Source organism: Durio zibethinus, chromosome 6 (genome assembly GCF_047325235.1).
Source record: "Durio zibethinus cultivar Kanyao isolate XHJ-2024 chromosome 6, ASM4732523v1, whole genome shotgun sequence".
Classification (NCBI taxonomy): Eukaryota; Viridiplantae; Streptophyta; class Magnoliopsida; order Malvales; family Malvaceae; genus Durio; species Durio zibethinus.
Genome location: NC_143167.1, coordinates 8,406,610 through 8,428,308, shown reverse-complemented (window position 1 = coordinate 8,428,308; position 21,699 = coordinate 8,406,610). Strand labels below are relative to the sequence as shown.

The 21,699-nt window shown below is 27.7% G+C and overlaps 1 protein-coding gene across 1 annotated transcript; it reads left to right on the top strand.

Moving 5' to 3' along the window:
• The first annotated feature begins 1,426 nt into the window (after positions 1–1,426).
• Positions 1,427–1,928, top strand: LOC111284298 (uncharacterized). Its single transcript, XM_022873010.2, has 2 exons — positions 1,427–1,789; positions 1,906–1,928. The coding sequence occupies exons 1-2, from the start codon at positions 1,468–1,470 to the stop codon at positions 1,926–1,928; spliced, it is 345 nt and encodes a 114-aa protein (XP_022728745.2). The 5' UTR covers positions 1,427–1,467.
• Positions 1,929–21,699: the final 19,771 nt, after the last annotated feature.

The window sequence follows — 21,699 nt, the reverse complement described above, 5'->3', positions numbered from 1 at the left end:
GAATGATATTATTTAATCAATCCTATTTATAATATTATTTTATCTTATCTTATTATAATTTTGTGTACCAAACATGACCTAAATCTCTCTTATAAATTAAATAATAATATTTCAATTATCCAAAATTGAGCACAGTTGACAATCAATTGGAGAACCACTATGCTATATGGACATCCATGTCATATATGAATTAGTATTACACAAAAGATCACACATGATTTGTGCATTTTACTCTAAATATATAATAGTATCTTTATGAAACTTTTATAAAATTAAAAGTTAATATTTTGCTTAATTAGTTTTAAAGGGAATTGGTATATGATTGTTTGGTAATGGAGATTGAACTTAACTCTTTGAATATATAAATTTCATGCACCTAATATATTAAGCCAAATGCATTAATGTAAGCGACAATCAACTTAACCATGGCTATAAACTATGTAAACCTATTCCTAATAGATTGACCCCAAAATTGTGTATCCAAATTATAAGAAATCTCATAGAAACCATAATTGCATAATTTATATTTTTTATTATAATCTTATAAATGTTTAATTACAATGAAGAATATTGTAAAGATCCATCATTTATAAGTGTAAACCCTACATTATTTTAGTATACACTACATGACTTTAAATTCTAATTGATAATTAATTTAGTATAATTTTTATACATAAATGATATGTTCTCGCTCACCTGCAATTATTGTATTACAATTAACTAATTACAATTTAAAATTGTATGGGATACATATAAATTTTACATGATGAAAGTATGTCTCTTACAATCATTGTACTATAATTAATCAATCATAATTTAAAATTATGTGAGATCAATTAAAATTTTATATGAAATTCATATTTATAAAATTACAGTAAAAAAAATGGAAACATCCAAACTTAATGTCCAAGGTTTGTAACTTCGATAGCTAATGCTTTTGTCATGACCAGATAGATGTTCACACTTCACATGCTATGTTTGCAATGTTTTAAACTCTATTTTATTGTCTTTGGGGGCATTAATAATGGAATGAAGGTTACTCAACCAATTTGGTCAAGAAAATTTTACCTTGATTAATTTAAGAATTGGGAAATAAATGACTCAAATTATTCAAATTTGTCATTTAATAATCAAAACGTAATTGAAAGAATCAGCATAGTCCAAATATCAAATACAAAAAATTATTGCCCCACCTAAGAAAAGTTTAAGTGACCACTCATTTATGACCAAGTAAAAATTATTTTGTCCAAAAGAAGAAACTTTTGTTGGACATATACACTAATAAATTCTGTGTTGTCATTACCTAAAATGACATAAATGCTAATCAATTCTGTGTTGTCAATACCTAAAATTAATCATATATGTTATGCAACCAATAACTTATCAAAGTTTTTCTCTCAATATAAATCAAACCTTACCAGACCATCACCAAGGCAATATAATTTTAAAGGAAAAAGAAATAGCAAAATGGCCTCAGCAACAAGTTTTCGTTTCTTGACCATGGCAATCTTGATGATTGTCGGAACCCTTGTTTTCAGAGATCATAGGGTGTCAGCTCAGTGTGAAACTAGTATTCCTAGCTTGATATCCCAATGCTCCAAATATGTTCAAAAATCAGGGCCAGAAGAACCTCCATCCCAAGGTTGCTGTAATGTTGTAACACATCTTGATATTCCATGCATTTGCAAGTATGTTACTCCTAAGGTAGAGGAGATTATTAGTGTAGAGAAGGTGATGTTTGTAGCTCGATCCTGTGGCTTAACTCTTACGCCTGGAATGAAATGTGGAAGTAAGGTTTTTCATTACATTATTCCAAAATTTTTATGATTTTGTTTTTAATTTGGTTTTTTTTTTAGATTAATAATTATTTTCAACTAATCTATTGTGTTTTTATAATTGTTTTAGGTTTTGTTGTTCCACCTGTTTAAAGCTTGCCAAAAGAATAAGAAGAGCTGATGAGAGTTTGTAAACTCTATTAGCATATTAATAAAATTTGTGGTTATTGAATGAGTATCCCATATATATGCAAATCTTTGAGTAGTTAAATATAAAAATTTCAATTTTCTTAAAGTGGAAAACAATAAAGATTTTATTTTTTTTTATATCTTGTTTTTTATTATTTTTCAATTTGATAGTTTGAAAATTGAAATAAACTTATTAATTCAATATATAAGGCAAATAGGCAAAAATAAAGGGGTTAAAAAGTTCAAGTGATTGTTGACAAGTTAAAATTTATCATAACTAATAAAAAATAGTTTTTCATGAGGGTAAAAGGGATTGTGAAGCCTCCCAATTAAATAATTGTTTGAAAAAAATGTTTATTAGAATTGAATAAGGTATTAAATCATAATTTATTTTATTTGATAATATATAAGATTTGCTTGAACTAATAACTAATTTAGCATAAGATGAAAATTAAGATGCTTCAATGCTTTCATTTTAATTTTCTATACACATTTTTATTGTTCTTGATGAAATCAAACTCCTTCTTTTATTTTTTCCTAAAAATAGATGTTCCAACTCTTTGAAGTTTCTTGGCAAAAAGAAACTCCTTGATGTTTGCCTAAGTTTAAATACAGACTTTTGTAACTTACTTATCTTAGAATTTTGTTTGGATCTAAAACTTTCAGGTCATGTTATGTACACATTCTCTTCTAAATTTTCATTAAAGTATGTTGTTTTGACATCTATTTGCCAAGTCTCATGGCTATAATATGCAGTAATAGTCTAAAGGATTTCAATATAGATGTAGAAGATATGGTTTCTTCAAAGTGAACTCTTTGCTATGATCTGTAACTTTTTGCCACTAGTCTTATTTGTTCATTTGTACTTAAGATAACGAGGCTTTATTCAATATTAAAGAGAAAGTCTTTGAATTTTAAAATCATAAGTTCGAGTCCATAATGTGTAAATTTAATTTTTATATTGGTTTGTTAAGTTGTTTACTGATATTTTTATCTTAAATGTAATAGTCATGTTATAATATATTGAGTATTATTTTATTATAGTTGTAATTTCTATTTATAAATGTTATCTTTTAAAAATACATAAACAAAAATGCTATAATGTTGCGTGCCCAAATGTGATTAGTACCCAGAGCCGATCAAAATAGCATGCTTCAAAAAATGTTGGAAAAATTGCTTTCACAAGGGCCACTATAGAAACTGGGAAGATTTATGAGCAACTGCTCAAACATTGAGTAATTATCATCCAAAGAATTATTATTTTTTTTTTGTAATAAAGAGAAGATTAATTCTCATGTATCCTCCTTAAAATGTATTGTTTTTACTTTTTAGTCTAAATTACACATTTGCAATAAAATTGTATAAGATTTACATCAGAGATGTAATCTCATTTCTTTTCTCTTTCATAAAATTTTTTTTTTTCATTTTTCAAAATTGATTTGTGATATTACATAGGGTTGATTAAAATGACAAAAATATAATATAAGAATTTTGATAATTAGTAACCAAATTTTTATATAATCCTGTAAGGTATTACAAATTATCATATTACAAAACAGTTAATTACACTTTTGGTACATGTTATAATTTTTACTGTTCACGTAAAAAATATATATTTAAATCTTTTTTATTGAAAAATATTGATAATATATGTAGTGAATACATAATTTGATAATATTTATCAAATGCATGTTAATAATTTTTTAGGTATATACCAATTTATACATTTTTTCAAAATTTAACTACAAAAAATATAATTAACTTGTTAAAAAACTATCTTCAATGCTTACTTTTGCTGCAAAAAGTAATTTAACACACCTATTGCAACATATGACCTTTTATGTTATAAAAAAATATTTTACATATTACGATAAGGTTCTGCAAATTAGTAATATTGTAGAAAACATTAGTAACAATTTTGCAATATTACTTGTACAAACTATTGCAACATAACATCATTTATGTTAAGAAAAAAATATAAATATTTTGTAACATTTATATAAATTACTTCAAAATTTTTATTTGGTAAATATGAATTTTTTGTAGTATGATGGACCTAAGATTTAAATCCATCTGACTAAATTTAAAACTTTACATTATTATCTCAAAAAAAATTATTCATTTACTTTATAAATTAGTATCAAACTATATCTTTCATGTATGCGGGTTATAAATTTAATTTTGCATGAAGAAAAAGTATGTGCTTTTTTTTTTTTTAGAATTAGAATTGCTTATTGACTTAATTATTTGAAAAACACATTTATTTTTAAAGAAATTTGATGTTCAATTTATGATCTTAATGTTAGTCTAATAATGGAAAAGGTAGAATGTTTTCAAGTGGTGCCATCAAAATTATAGTATGATGACCTAAATGCATGACAGTCGGATCAAAATAACCCATTTTTCCCTTAAAGTTTTAATTGATTTTTAACGTAATTCATTGTTCCTTTCAATACTATATTAGAATTGATTGAGAAAACATCATGTATAAATAATGAAATTTTAAAATTTTTTGCACTCGTAAACTCTATAATTACCTTGGTAAGATGATCAACAATCACAAATAGAAGCAAATTTTCATATCTAATTAAATAGTTGTACATGGCAAGCCTAATCTCAAGGAATCAATAAACTTTGATTATTGCAAATCAATAGTTGTTCATGTGTCCAGTCTCTAATATTAATCCATATGAACAAGATAGAAAAAGCTTTCACAAAGAATGAGAAAAATGATTGAACATTAAGTTAGTAGTTTATGTGTTTCTCTTTTCTTTCTTTTCTATCAAGTTTTATCTAAATTACAAATCAGTAGTTGTTCACGTGTCCAATCTCTAATATTAATCCACATGAACAAGATAGAAAAAACTTTCACAAAGAATGAAAAAAATGACCGAACACTAAGCTATTAGTTTATGTGCTGCTCTTTACTTTTTTTTCTCTTAACTTTTATCTAAAACATATAAGCTTCATTAGTATGAAAAAATAGAAGGTTAGACTTTAATGATTGACCATACCCACTTGAGCTACCAACCACATGCTTTTCTTAGAACATAAAATTACAATATGCTAATTTCTAGTTCGTGCAATGCACAAAAATAATTATATAAAAAATTTAATTATAGTATAATTAATAAATTTTAATATAAGAATAAAAAATTTTGAAAAAATATATAGAAATAGTCATTTTTTTATTTTAAACAACATTTGTACTTTTTACAAATTTTTTTTTTCAAAATATATAATCTATCTAAAATAAATAAGTTCATATGAAATGCTATATAAAAATATAATTTTTTTAAAATGTTATAGGAATTTTCAGATATAGATAGTATTACAAAAAAAAAAGCTAATAAATTGATAGATGATAAAAAACTAAGTTAATTCATATAAGCTAATAAAACATATTATTGTAGACATATAATTTTGTTCGAAGCAATTTGATCATGTTTAATTGTAATAGATTCAGACGAATCATTTTAATGAATTGAAGTGTTTTCATTTCCTATTAAAATTTGAGCTCATTTTTTTGTAAACTGAAACCTGATTTAATTCAATTTTGGGCTATAAGATTTAAGGGCCTAACATGGGTAAATATCATTTCTTTTTTTTGGACTTCACAACATGGCCCTTTAAAAACTCAATACATGACCCATTATGTGACCCAATTACAAACCAAACATGGCTGGCCTATTTAGCAAGTCCAAACATGGCCTATAATGTAACCCATTTCATGATCCATAATGTAACATATTCTTTGGCCCAAACAAAGACCTAAAGTTTTTTTTTTTTTTAAACAACCTAAAACTTATCCTTTAGTGATGAAGCCCAAAACAACAAAAAAACAAGAAAAAAAAGGGGCTCATTAATTTTTGAAAGGCTTATTCGGTTCAAAGAGGAGATTTTGAGTAGGTAAAAACAAAAGGAATAAAGCTAATGATTTTGAAAACCCATTCGATTTTCACATGAAAGATGCATGAACTAATAAAAAAAAAATGAGGGATCTTTGCAAAAGGGAGAGAGAGTCTTTAGCAAAAAAAAAAAAAAGGTGATAAAAAAAAGGCTAACAAAAAAAATATAGATGATTTTGCTGGCAATCAAAAAAAAGAGAAAGGGAAAAAGTTGAAAAAGAAAAGGTTAAAAACAAGAAAAAAAAAAAGAGAGGTTTGGTAAAAAAACAACACATAAGAGAAAGAGCTTTAAAAAAAAAAAGAAGTTGGGAGCTTGGCCAAAAGGAAAGAAAATTACAACTTTTGGGAAAGTTTATAGGAAAAGGTAGCTCATTTTTTTCTAGCTTGTTTTCATGCATATGATCACGTCATCCTTCCCATATAACATTTATAGTAGAAAGGCAACCTTAAAGTTTTTTATGTTTATATTCAAAAATGGATGTTAGATACCTAATATTGCTAAGAAACAAGTTTTTTTTTTTTTTTTTTTTTAAGATTAACTGAAAATAGTCTTTTAAAGGAGTTTTTGGTCTTTTTTTTTTTATCTTGATGAACCAAAAGCTGCAAACTCCATTTTTGAATGATGGTTGTTGCTTTTGCAATAAAAAAAGCCTCAATTTTCTTTTTTTTTTTTTTAAAAAAGGAGTTTTCAAAACGTAAAACAAAAATGATTTTCAACTCTTACAAGGCATTAAGACCATTCATTTGAAGCATTTATAGTTTGGTTTTGTTGACAATTTTTAGGAGCTTAGAGTTATAATTTTTTGTAGATATCAATCCATAAATAAAGAAAGCAAGCTCTTTTCCTTTATTAGAAATTGAAAACTACTTTAAAAAAAAGGTGGTCTATGTATAAAGGTTTTTAAACCAAATTTCAATCCTACTTTTACTATCATAAAAGCTCTTAATGTTATTGGCGTATAGGGTTTTTTGGTTTATATGTTAAAAAGAAGTTCTTTTAAGTAGAAAAATAACCTATTAAATAGAGTGTTGGGGTATTTAATGGTTAAAAAGGTATAATGGTTTTTTTTTTTATTAAAAGCTTTTAGCAAACAGTTAGAGGTAATTTTGACATTTATGTCGATCTATAATGTCAAGTTGACCTGATATATTCAATGCCATATCAACTCGACCATATCCTTATTGTCCCTTAATGGTCTCTTATCTCTCACCTATAAATAGGAACGTTCAAGCATCATTGACATAAGTTTAATCTACTACTAATTCTTTTTACTATTCTTCTTCGGACCTCATTCATTTTAACTTATGTATTGGAATGTAAATGTAGAGAACACTTTTTACCTTCGTCTCTAACCATCATTCTCTCTTATCTTTCCAAAGATATCTTAAGATTGGAGCTCCACATAATAAATGGGGAGTTTGGAGCTTGGAAAGAAAGAATTTGAAAATATTTATGTAAAACATTGGTCCTGATGGTAGTTTTACAAAGACCGAGGTAAAAAAGATACCAAGGCTTGAAAATTTATTTATAGATTCCTATCTAAGTTGGCTTCAAAAATGATGATAAAAAAGCTCGAATCAAACTTTGGTAGAAGAATTGGTGCACAAAACCACCAAGAAAGAGTTTGAAAGGCAGATCACAAAAAAAAAAATAAAATTGGATGACATCAATCAAAACATATTTGACTATAATAATGCTATATGAAGATAGGATCCGAGCTAAAACATTAATGAACAAGGCTCTTCAGTACACGATGATTAAGAAAAAATTATACAAAAGATTTTTTAGGTACCTTATTTAAAATGCAATGATGAAGCAGAAGCAAACTACATCCTGTGAGAAATCCATAAAAAAAAATGCAGAAATCACTTTGGACCTCGATCATTAGCCTACAAAGTGCTTAGGTAGAGTTACTATTGGCCCACCATTAGAAAGGATGTAATTGAATTAGTCAAAAGATATGATAAATGTCATAAGTTTGCTCACATGTGACATTTTCCCTCGACCAAACTCACTTTTATCATCAGCTCATGGCCCTTTATGTAGTGGAAAATGGATATCTTTAGAGCATTCACCCTAGCCACAAGTTAAAAGAAATTTGTATTAGTAGCAATAGACTACTTTACAAAATAGCTTAAGGTTAAGGCCTTGACCATTATGACAGAGGCACTAGTCAAAAAATTTGTATGAAAGAATATAGTTTGTAGATTTGGCCTACATCGATCTATAATAATGGATAATGGTAAACAATTCAAAAATCTAAGGTTTAAGGAATGGTGTTCGAACCTTCATATAAACCTGAGATTCATGTTGGTTATCAACCCTCAGTCTAATGGATAACTCGAAGTGGTGAACAATACAATATTAAAAGCTCTAAAAAAAAAAAACTAGACAAAGCAAAGGGAAAGTGGATCAATAAACTACTAAGGGTGCTATAGGCCTTAACGACGACTATTAAAGTACCAACAGGCAAAACCCCATTCCATCTGGCATTTAGAACAGAGGCTGTGGTATCGATTGAGATCAACCTTTTGAGCTTAAAGGTCGAATTAAGATAAAAAAAAAGTAATGAGAAAACGTTAAAGGTTGACCTAGACCTCATCAAAGAACAAATAGACGTAGTCCTAACACGGATAGCAACTTATCAACAAAAAGTATCCAATTATTATAACAAAAAGATATGATGTAACCACATTAAGAAATGCGACTTGGTACTTAAAAAAGTTAAAACCTCAAGAGTAGATGATCGAGGTGGCAAACTAGCCCTGACTTGGAAATGACTATATATAGTTAAAAAGATCATCTATAATGCTACTTACAAGCTACAAGATATAAATGGTAACACCATCTTAAGGACGTGGAATGCAAATAACTTGAAAGTTTATTACCAATAGCTTGCATTAAGCTGAGCTCACACTTATACTTTGTACTGACTATAAAAATCGAATGATGCTCATTCGATGATACTTAAGCTTACACTGAGCTCATACCTCAACCAATCTAACAAAATCCAACCTGAAACCTAGATGGATTCTCAAGTTAATTAATTTTGAAATATTTTCAAGTGACCAAGTAAATCTTTACCCCACTTAATCAAGCTTGATCGAATTAACTTCAGTCAAATCAAACATCGAGCTTAAACTTATTACCATAAATCCATAAAACTCGTGTGACATGATTAATCGAGCTTAAACTACTATGAATATAGAAAAAATTATAATAGAACTAAACTGAAACTTAAACAAAATGAATAAAATATGTATTCCTTGTTGGTATGATCGATACAAAAATTGTCAACTAAAGGGTTATCAGCAAAAAATTCCTATTTGAGGTCAACATAAAAATCGACCTTATACATCAATAATTCTAAAAAAAATTACAAAAACTAAAAAAAGAAAAAAATTATATGTCAATAACATCAACAATAGTAGTAACAGTAACACCTTCATCAATAAGAGCAATAGTAATGTCCTCAACTTTCTTAGCTTTATGCACCTTGTGCTCGACCTCTAGAGTTACTTTGAGTTTGACATCTACGGCCACATCATCGTCCTCTTCTTTTTCTTCTTTCTTAAGTTGACATGAAGAAAGCCTCGATATAATATTATTGATATCAATATCAAAGAGATCAAGGTTAAGGTCAAAAAATTTAAATTATACCTTATCTTTAGCTAGATCAATGGCACCAAACACATTGACCTTGGAGAATTCCACTTTGAGTTGGAAGAATTTGTTGAAAGCCTTGAAATCCTCAACAGCTTTTTTTTTTCATATTTTTCTTCTCTCTCTTTTTGACCTCTAACTCAAACTTCATCTTTGTTATCTCGGTCTGAGTATCATTAAACTTAAGGTCAGCCTACTTTCTCATAGAATCGATCAAGGCTTTCTCAATTAGTACGACCTCTAATTTCGCTATTAGTTCATCATTCCTCTTTCTCTCATCAGCCTCTTTCTTATAGGACGCACTGAGGCTAGACCTAACATTGCCCAGAGCATCTAAGCTTTTTTTATGCTCTTCAGTTAGGGCAACCACATTTTTTTTAGCATTGAATAGGTGGGCCATGGCAAGATAGGTGTGGTGGAAGGCTTGGCTGGTGTTGTTTAAGGGTTGAGGTGGAAACTTTTGTTGGACTGCATAAAATGAACTCAAACTTAGTAAGATGAAAAACAATAAAAAAGCCAAACTCAAGTCAAGTAGTACTTACCAAAGAAAGGGATCGTGACCTTGCAAAACCTCTTTATTATGTCGAAGTTCTCAGTTTCATTCATAAGAGTATACTCAAACCTTGTGCAAATAATTTCTAAGTTGGGCCTTAATACCCTTGTTTTGAGATTCTTCAAAATAGAAGATGAGACCTCGACCCTTAGTTTTTTGGTAGAAAAAAGTGCTGCAGAGATCTTTTGACAAGCTATGAATTTCATTTTTTGTACTACAGGGGATTAATGGACCGAAAGATTGGTGACCTTATCCCCTCTGTGAGAGAGGGCCCTAAGTTAAATTTTTTTTTTTTTACTTTAAGCCATTTTGAGCCTAGACGCATGCTAAAATAGGAAGAAGTTGAAGTGTTCATTGATGAGCATCTCTACAAATTTGAGCTAACAATTAGGTAAAAACTAAGTTAAAATAAAATCCTACGTGGTTACCTTACAACTATCCCAATACTTCATCTCATTTATTATTTAAGGGGAAATCAACCTATAGGCATCAATAATGAGCTCCCTTTATAGGTGTATTTTATTATTTTATCATGATTAGATAGATCAAATATAGAGAGAACTATTGATGCATCCATAAAAATGGCAGGCCCATTTATTATCTCCTATGCCTTAGCCTTGATAGTGGTCCCGACTTCGATCAACCATATATATTTATTTTTTGCTTTTGAAAAAAAATGAAGAGTAACTTTCAATTTTTTATAAAGCTCGGGTAATAAAAAAAATAACTTTTTATTGGGTCGAGTAGTTATATAATACCACATATTATCACTAGAGTGTTTTTTGATGAAAAAAAATTTTTAAATAAAGGAAAAACGAAAAAAATACCTAGATGTTGACTAAAATTGGCAATAGGGCAGAGCGTGTTAGAGTTTTGCTTTCCCTGCCTCTGACCAAAAGCTTCAGTAATTTTACTTAATACCTAACCCGCCTTCGCTTTGAGGTTTTAGTTGTAAAACCTAACCCCGACTCGTTAAGAATGTTATTTTTTCGAATCCGACCCAACCTGACTCAAATTCAATTTATTACTAATTTAAAGTTCCTGAAAACTTAATAAATCATAGTCTAAATATATTACAAGTAGTAACAAATTTAACTAAACCACTCACAAATTGAAACTTAGTACATACAACTTTTTTTATCTAGTAAAATCTCACAAATGGATAATAAAATTATAGAATACATAAAACTCAGTAAATTAAAATTCACAAATTCTCACCATAGATGATGAAATTATGAAATATATAAAACTTTGTAAACTAAAATTTAAACATCAAACAAGCATAAGTAAATTACTAAAATTTAAACATAGTACATGATACAAGATAAACATCAAAAGTTTAAACCACCACAATAAAACATGGTGAAAATCTTTCAAGACTACAACAAATCATTTCATCATAACTAAGCTCCATATCCTCATTCTCTTCTAACCACACTAGTCCTATAAAATAAAACAATAAGATAAATAAATAAATCTCATAAAATAATATATCTAAAAAACAATAATATAAAAAATGAAATAGTTAAAAAGGATAATATTATTTACCAAACTAGTTATCTTTTTCTCAATATCTCTCTCATTAACATTTTCAAAACAAAAATTTTCTCCTAATAACATTGATCTTAAAATTGAAATAATAAAATATTAACAAATAATATATAACAAAAAAATATAATAACTAACAATATGCTAAAATAAAAAATAAAATTGTATAATATGCATTATGTACCTTTTTTTTCAGCCCATATCCAATTTTGACAATATGTTAAAATTTTTATAGTTGATAGATGAAGTTTATTACTTTGCGCACTCACCAACCTCCCTCCAGTAGTAAAAGTAGATTCTAAAGCAACAATAGAAACTAGTATGGCATAGATATCTTTAACAATAAGTTGTAAGGTAAGAAATTGAGGTCCAGTTAGTTTCCACCAATTCAATACATCAAAATCTCATTTTCTTGGTATGACCCATTCATCCAAATAAAGATATAACTTTGATTTCACTTTTGATTTCTTTTTTTTTTCTTGAAACAAAATCATTATAGTCTTCCAAAATTTCCAATTCAGTAACATCAACACCATATAAAAATGAAAAGCTTGAAGTACAAGGTCTTTCCTTCCTTTTCAAAGCCAATTTCTCTTCATACTCCTTAAGTAAATCCTAACATATTTGCACAATCCTTTCAATTTCAAATTAAGCATTTTCTCTATAAATCTTTTCAAAGTAATACTCCAATAACTTTGTTTTGTACCTTGGATCTAAAATTATGGTAACATCCATTATACCATATACATCATTTCAATATTTTTCAAATTTACTTAACACGCTCATTGCTATGCATAAAATAATTTTATTAGTATCCATAATCTATTCATTCAATGCCAATATGATTTTATAAATATTAGAAAAATAAAGATTTGTAGTAGCATATTTTGTGCCAATCGTGTTTTGACATCAACATACAACTTTTTTAAAGTTAGAACGAGCAATTGATGCATTAGCTCTTCAAAATTTTTTCACATTGTTGGTGTAGCACTTCAAAAAAGAACACTATCATGAATTCTTTTAATTTCATATTCAATCACACTCAATCCATTTTTCACAATCAAATGCAAGATGTGTGCATAACAACGTATGCGAAAAAAAAGTCATATAAAGCAAAAGCGCATCAAAACCAATTCTATCAATTAACAACTCAATAACACCATCATTCACACTACAATTATCCATTGTAATAGATAAAAGCTTCCTATCAATATTTCAATCTAAAAAATCTTTCATTAAACTTGAAGCAATGATCTCTTTTGTATATGGGGTTGGCACATATTTAAACTAATTAAACAATCAATTATTTACACTAATTTAATAATTAATTCAATAATAATAATTATTATTTAATAAAAATGAACACTATCAAAATAAGACAACTTAATAAAATATATCTGATGATGTATTTCTGTAAGTTTCATTGATTATCGATGTAATGAGTAGTGGCAGTTATGTATCTTTCTTTTTGTGATCAGCAATCCGCACATCTGTTGTGATAGCAAGTCTCCCTTCACTAGCTTCCAACTTGGATATTGTTTTTACCTTTTTCTCCTTGAAAATCTTTAAAATATTACTCTTTATAGTATTTCGAGAAGGCATAGCAAACAAAGGTTGGAGATTGTAAGAATATTTTTTGAATTACACATAATCAACCATTGATAAGAGATATTTGTGCATGACTATCATGTTGGTAAGCTCTCTCTTTGTGATACTTTGATCAAAGAAAAAGATTTTTAGTGTTATTTTTTCATCTGTCTTCATTTGATTAACTACCAACACTTGTTAACGAATATCCATTTAAAATCACTTGTTGCACCTCTTTGAATGCTTATGCAAATGAGTTGTCTCATTCTTAGAAGCACCACGAAGTTTTTTCTTACAATAATTGCATATTGCCTTCCATTCATTATTGATCTTCTCTTTTTTAAAATGCTTTCATACTTTTAATTTTAGCTTACTGAAGTTATACCCACTATCATCAACTTCAGCACCCTCATTGGTCATGCTTAATGATGGAGTTGCATTTTTATCGGATGCTGAAATGAGACTTTACTGATTTGGTGATTGATGCGAGGTAGAAGCAAGAGGTGTTGAGGAACATGAATTATATTTCAAATTAGACATTTTAACTTCATTCATAAAAAGAAAAATTAGAGTTATTATTTTTTATATTAACAAATAAAGCATCTGAATAAATTAGCTATTGAAACCAAAATAGATAGAGTTTTTAACAAATAATTCTATTGAAACAATTGAAAAACAAGCTTAGAATCAAAGTATTAGGAAAAATTGGAAAAGTTCATTCCATGAAAAAAAAAGGTGATTATCCTACCATGTATAACTTAACATGCACTTTTAGGTTAATGGCTTAGCATGCAGCTTTAGTCAAATTAGGAAGTTAAATTAGCCTATGAAACAAGTTAAAATGCCTTTATTTGTCGTTTTGCTAATAATGTCTTTATTTATGACATTTTAACCTCTATCATATTTTATAACATCTTTTTGCTAAAATAATGTTTTTTTGTTTAAATTAGAATATATATATTTGACATGTGATTGCTGCCAATTTTCTCTCTTTCTATCTTTTTTGTTGTCATAACTATAAAATATAATATATATATATATATATATATATATTAATTTGAACATGAAATTAATATATGCACTTAACTAATCATTAATTGAAATTTCAAGCTAGTATTGTATTTAAAAAAATTTTGAAAAAATGCTACTGATCTCTTCATTTTTCAAATTCCTCTAATTGGTTAATCTTATTAAAGTTCAAAGCAAACTTAGAGTTTAACTTATATGATTGATATAGTTATATTTAAGAAATGACATTTAACAAATTTATGATTCAAATATCAACGATTATAATTTTTTATATTCAAATTATTACTTCCTTTATAAAAAAATTGAAATCAATATTCACCCATTTTAACTCCCATGAATGCCCTAAAACTTTTTTTTTGGCTAAAAAGCTTTCGAACTACAGTCACACTTGATAGAATAATTATCAAGTATAGTATTTATGTCTTCATATACAAGTTAACATGTCATAATCGATAAGCAACTAGATTTTAACCAAAAAATAAAATAAAATAACATGCTAAATTTATAAATTTGTTCTACATATATCAAAGAAATGTTAAGTTATTAAATTTATTTAAAAAATTATTTGTTGACAAAAATACAAAGCTAATTTCAACCATAGAATAAAACAAATCCATCAAATTACTCAAACCTAATAATAGTAAAAATAGAATATTATTTGAGCTTTAAATATGATCCACACAACTACATTCAGTTAATAATTTACAAGGTAATAAAATTATTACATAGAAAAAGTTCTCAAATGTCTAAATCAAACTTTCATTATTAATTTCAAAATCCCATCAAAAGGAGGTCTACATCTAAACCATGATTTGATCTAATTTTGCATAGTCCAATATCACCTAAAGTTGAATGACTTTTTCTTGTCAAATAATATGAGGGTTTGATTCCATAAGAGTACCTTAACATCATCACCCCTTCATTGAAAATGGATGTACTATCATGTTTTTACCTAAGCTATTGAATTAGATTTCATGATGTTGCGTGTTGGAAGGGTTTGAGAAAAAATTTCTTGAATTATTAAAACCCATTACCTACATAACAGAACATCAATTTTTTATTCTTTAGTAATTACTAAAGCCTATATGAGAAATAATTTATTATTTTAAGACATCAATTACTAAAACCTACATGACAAAACATTAATTTTTTTTTATTTTTTGTAGAGTTTTTTTAAGTTCAATTTATAGGTAAACCTTACATAAAGAACATTTATTATGAGAAAGAAAAAAAAAACTAACTATGAAGCTTTTGGTGAGTGGTAACCCCTTCATTTAGATGAACCTTTTAGGAAAAAAAACTATTGGATAGATAGAAACAATAGATTTGTCAGAGAGGAACAGAAATCCCAACAACAAAGGTTATTTCTTATATAAAGAAATGGTGAATCAAGGTTCAAGGTAAGTACCTAGGTTGAAAGTGGCAATTGCTTTTTTTCTTGCTTAATGAAAGGCAACTCAATGGGAGCTACTATAGAATTTGAATATGGCTTTGTTGCTTAAAAGTTTGACTTTTTTTTCTAGCATGAATGCTTTCTTTGCTGGAATAAATGAAGAGAATGGATAGAAGCTACAGGAGAAAGAAATGAGGTAGGTTGGGTGGATGGAAAAAGTTTGAAAGTTGAGACTAGGGTTAGAGTTAGATAGACTAGAGGTATAAAAAAAATAAAAAACCCTAAAAAAATTACATATGTATATACAAGGGTATTTTGGTAAATATATAATGTCCGATAAGGTTTTTTACCTTTGACGTGAATCTATCATTCAAAAAAATAAAATTGATATGAGCCAATCTAAAACTTATTTTTTCAACAAAAATCTGACCTTATATGATCGGATCAAGTCAAAACTTGATGCTTTTGGGTGGATTTGTCATCCCTAATGTTGACAAAGAATGATAAAGCCTATTATGTATTGTATAGAGTTAAGAGTGAGCTGAGTGATTAAATTTGTAAGAATTAAAAATTGAAACAAATAAAGAATGAAGTGAAAACCTTAAGCTAACCACGAATGAATCCTAATATATATATAGAGTCAAAGCGGTTGTAGTTTATTAATGACTCAATCTGAGGAGTTTGGCATTAATATGCTATACCTCTTTTTGAGAAAAAAAAAAGTCATCTCTAAAGCACAAACATAATGAGCTAAACACATGTTAGGATAGTTTTTAAGATTAGCCCTACCCTTTAATTCCCTTATCAGATTCTTAGGGATCATACTGACGTTACAAGGAGTATATATAAGAACCTTAACCAACTCATTTTGCTCTGTAAGATTTTCATCATCGCCTTTATTTTTCTCAATCAAGGTATTCTTTTCCCCTTATTTCTCTTTGAAACCCTCTTCATCATTAGAATCTTTATTGCCGGAAGACTCTGACTTTTGACTAGGAGTAAGATTTTGAGATTGAACTATGACTGAGAGCAACATGACTCCAAAAGAAAAAAGATAAGGTTGAGACCCTTTAGGAGAAGAAATAATCTCAATAAAAACTGATCGAGAAAGAATAAATGTGACAATATGAGCATCTTTAAATGAAAGAGCAAAAATAAAAGAAAATCAATGTGATTGGACCTCAAAAGAAAAAATAGCTAAAAATGAAAGAAGGTCAACCATAAAAAATGGTTGACTTTAAAGATGAGGAAAGGCTATGGGTTTTGTAGGTTAAAATCTATATGAACGTACAGTTTCTTTATGCTTAGAACTCATTTTCTTCTTGCTCAAGCATTGTCTTTGTTTTATTCATGCCTTTCTTTAGACATCGGGTTGAACTAAAAGGTTGCCTTCTGACAATTATGACCTTCAATGGCTAATGAAATTAGGTCATCATCATCTTACCTAAGCTAACCCTTTTAAGATTCTACCTTAAAACTTTTGACCTCTTCATAACTAAAACTAAAATATATAAATGAAAATACGTACTGAAGAAAGTGAACAAAATGGATTATAAAAAGAACAACTTTAGGGTCAAAAAGCTTTCAAGCATAAAAAATTTAGAACAGATGGATAGCAAAATAGTAAAAAAATAAAAAATGAAAGCCCTAATTGCCCTTTATATAGCCATTTCTTATATCAAATGAATGGTATAGACTACATTATGTGTCAGAGTGAAAATGGAAAGATGTCTTTTCATCTTTTCTTTTTAAATTTTCTCACTCAAACTACGTTTTTCCTTATTTAATGCAATCAGACCAACCAAATCAGATAAACCCTAAGTTAGATTGATCAAATTAGATGACTTCTTGAGATAGACTAGACATTCGATTCATCATCAAAGTTTAAAATAGAGACTCAAATCTAAACTCTTGAAATAAAATACAAAGTTTCACGTCGATCAAATGAACTCTAACACTAATCTCAGATCATCATGAACAATTAACATTTCAATGACCCTTAAGCTGGTTATGCACTCATCCCAAAACAAATGCATAAGATCAAACCCCTACAAGGTCAAACCATGACTTAACACTAATCGTTTCCTAATGCTAACCTCCACTATGATGTTAACTGCAAACAATCAAATTCCATGTCATCCTCATTTGCTTATTTGGCTTGCACGGAGTGTATCCATCGCACACCTAATAGTTTGATATTTAGAGTGTTTAAGGGGAGGGACAGAATGTTAAGAGAATTTTATGATCAGAAGGGTATAGTGGTGTCTTTCCTTATTAGAAGCCTTCTGCAAATAGGTAAGGGTAATTTTAACATTTATGTCGACCTGTACGTTAGATCGGCCTGACATATTAAGTGTCACATCAGTTTGGTCATATCCTTATTGTCCCCTATCTCTCACTTATAAATATGAATGTTCAGGCATTATTAAGGTAAGTTCAATCTACTTTTAATTTTTTTTACTATTTTTATTTCGACCTCACTCATTCTAACTTATATGTCAGAGTGCAAATGTAAGAAACACTCATACATTTGTCTCTAACTGTCACTCTCTTTTATCTTTTTAGGAATACCCTAGGATCGAAGTTCGACACAAACACAGAGAAAAAAAGTGGACTGTGTATGAAAGTTTAAAGTTTTTATATGTTTTTTGGGTTTGAAAGTTTAAAGCTTTTTTGGTCATGTCTACTATTTTTTTTTTAGTGTGTGGTTTGTATGAAGGTTTAAAGTTGCATTTTTTAGACTAATATCTATATTTAAAAAGTAAAAATGAGGTGAAAAATCATGAAAGTTGGAAGCCTATCATTGATGGCTTTTGGTCATGACTTATATCAGCTATGGAGTTTCCAAACTTCATCAATTGGGCTCACAGTCTTCTGGTATTAACATTAAAAGAAGTTGTTTTAAGCATTAAAGTGGGTTTTATACATGTGGTTGCAAAATAAAGGTTTAAAGCTTATTCTTTATCTCTTGTTTGGTGTTTTTATGAATGGTCAGTTTAAAAAAGCCTAAGACTTCATCCATTTAATGCATTTTGCTTGCTCATTTCTCTTACATGGGTTTGCTATAGACAACTTAAAGTTGTTCTTTTCCTTTCTTTGCTTGTTGTTTTTGTGCGTAGCTTGTTTATAGAAGCTTACAGCTTCATTCTGCTCCATTTTTCTTATTCTTTCCTTTTCTTGTATAAGGTTTGTATGTAGAAGTTTAGAGCGTTATCATTTTCACATTCGTTACTTTATGTGTCTTTAACCTTCTCATGGCTTTCATTTTTCTTTTTTTTTTGCATGTTGGCCATTTATGGGGGAAGTAAGAATGGTAGTGGTTGTACTATTTTAGAGTTTTCTTTGTTTTCTCCCTTTGGCATTTAGCTATTGCATACGGTTGATTAGAGGCTATAATTGCAAGGATTGTTGTACGGTTGGTAATGTCTCTTTCACATGTTCTCTAACTTAAAATGGAATATAGAGGATAACATGGGTGGGATGACAACAAGTTTTGGACAAGGGTGGTAGGAGGATCGAAAGTTTGTTTATTCTTAATAAGGTTTACTTTCATGCTTGTTTCGTACTATTTATGTCCATACATATTTCATTTATGTTATTTAAGTTTAATTACAGTTTAAATTTCATGCATTTTAATTTTTTTTATGTTTAAATTTTTATGCTTATTTTAATTTCTATGTAATTCAGTTTCTCATGCTTTATTTTATTTTGGATGCAATTCATTCTCCATGCACTTTAAATTTATGTAAATAATAATAATAATAATAATAATAATAATAATAATAATAATAATAATAATAATAATAAATGATTTTGAAAACTTTGCCTAGATGTTAGAGGGAATTCAAATTTTGTTTTAAATGATTAATGTTCTCGAATTTCATTTAGATATTAGGGAATTAAAGAAAACTTTTCTTCACAAAATAAATAAAAAATAAAATTTCTTTCATTCTTAATTTTATTTTAGAAAGGAGATGATGACAAAAAAAAAAAGATTAAATATGTATAAGATTGATCAAATTGGTCATTTCACTTTTTAGTTTGTATTTGCATCATTTATTTGTCTTTTATTACATTAAAAAGAAATTATGAAAAACAACCTTACTTCATAAGTCTATTTAGATGTTGAAGATGATTAAGGAAGTTCAAGTTATCAACAATTTTCATTTTTCTAAAAAAAATGTAAACCCTAACCTAAATCCTAAAATTAAAACTCTAAACACTAAACCAATTTCAAACCTTAAAACAAACCTTAGACCTTAAATCTAATCCTAAATCTGACCCACAGCCTCAAATTATCCAAACTTTGAAACTACTCAAACCCTAAAAAATCTTTACATATATCAATACACGAAGTTGTCCCAAAATTTAAAGGATTCATAGAAAAACCTTATATGAACTAATTTATTCCTTAATACCGCTTAGAGGATGAGATATTTAGGAAAAATCATTTTCGCTAAGTTTTATATGATTCTCTAACCCCAAGATAGTAATAGGATTAAACAAAAGAAAAGAAATGAAGATAGATCTTAGGTATATATAATCGCATTTAAATTTTACCTAAAGTTGGGAAATCCGGGTGATTTCTTTATATTTAAAGATTTGATCCTAAAATCGTATCTTATTATCATGCATAACATCCATTTATATCTATGTAATTGAATTTCTAATGTTTAAATTATTATTAAAAAAATAATAACCATATTTAAATGTTTGAGAGAATTCAAATAATGTTTTATAGGATTAATTTTCTCGAATTCTACCTAAATTTTGAGGATTTAAAGAAAATATTTCTTCGTAAAATAAATAAAAAATAATTTTTTTTTCATTTTTAATTTTATTTTACAAAGGAGATGATGATAAAATAAAAATAAGATTAAATATGTATAAGATGGATTAAATTAGTCATTTCAACTTTTTAGCTTATATTACCATCATTTAGTTGTCTCTTATTGCATTAAAAATAAAACTTTTAAGGAAAAAGAAAAATTATGAAAACCGAACTTACTTTGAAAGTCTGCTTTGATATTGGGGATGATTGAGAAAGTTCAAATTATCAACAATTTTCATTTTTCTAAAAAAACAAAAAAAAAAAAACCTGAACCCTAAAACCAAAATCCTAAACCAACTTCAAACCTTAAAATAAACCCTATACCTTAAATCTAACCCTAAGTCTAACCTAAACCCTAAATCAAACTCATAATCTCAAATTATCTAGACCTTGAAACTACTCAAATCCCAAAAAATATTAACCTATGTTAACACATGAAGCCATCCCAAAATTCAAAGAATTCGTATGAAAACTTTATATGAAATAATCAGCTTCTGATGCCACCTTGAGGATGAGATATTTAGAAAATTTTATTTCACTAAGTTTTTTGTATAATTACTTAACCCAAAGAAAGTAATAGGATTAAACAAAAGAAAAAAAGAAGAAGATGGGATCTTAGGTATAAATAATTGCACCTAAACTTTACCTATAAGTTGGGGAATCCAGGTAATCTTTTTATATTTAAAGATCCGATCACAAAATCACATCTTATCATCATGCATAGCATCTATTTGCATCTATTCATTTTTAGATTATTGTTTGCATTCATTTTACATGTTTATGTCTTTAATTATCACTATTGATTCTTTATTAATTATAGCATCATCGTTTTTAAAATATATATTTTTCATGAAAAATGTTATTTTAAAATTATGAATTTTTTAAATAAAACTAAAATAACATTCCAAGGGACATAATTCTTTGTTTTCTGCCTAGATATTTGAAAGTCACCAAAACTATCATCTGCAAAAAATGTTATTTTCATTTTTAATTAATGTCATAGTGAATCTAAAGTATAAAGAGTTATATTCAAATTCTGTTTAGATATTGAAGAATTTTAAAATGATTCTTTAACCAAAAGATTTTCACAATATTCCTAATAAAGGTTTTTAATAAATTTGATTTTCTTCGTCAAAAAATAAAGGAAATTATTATTAAACATCAAATTGAAACTATTTCTATCAACACCAAAGATAACACATGATTAATTAGTATTATTTTT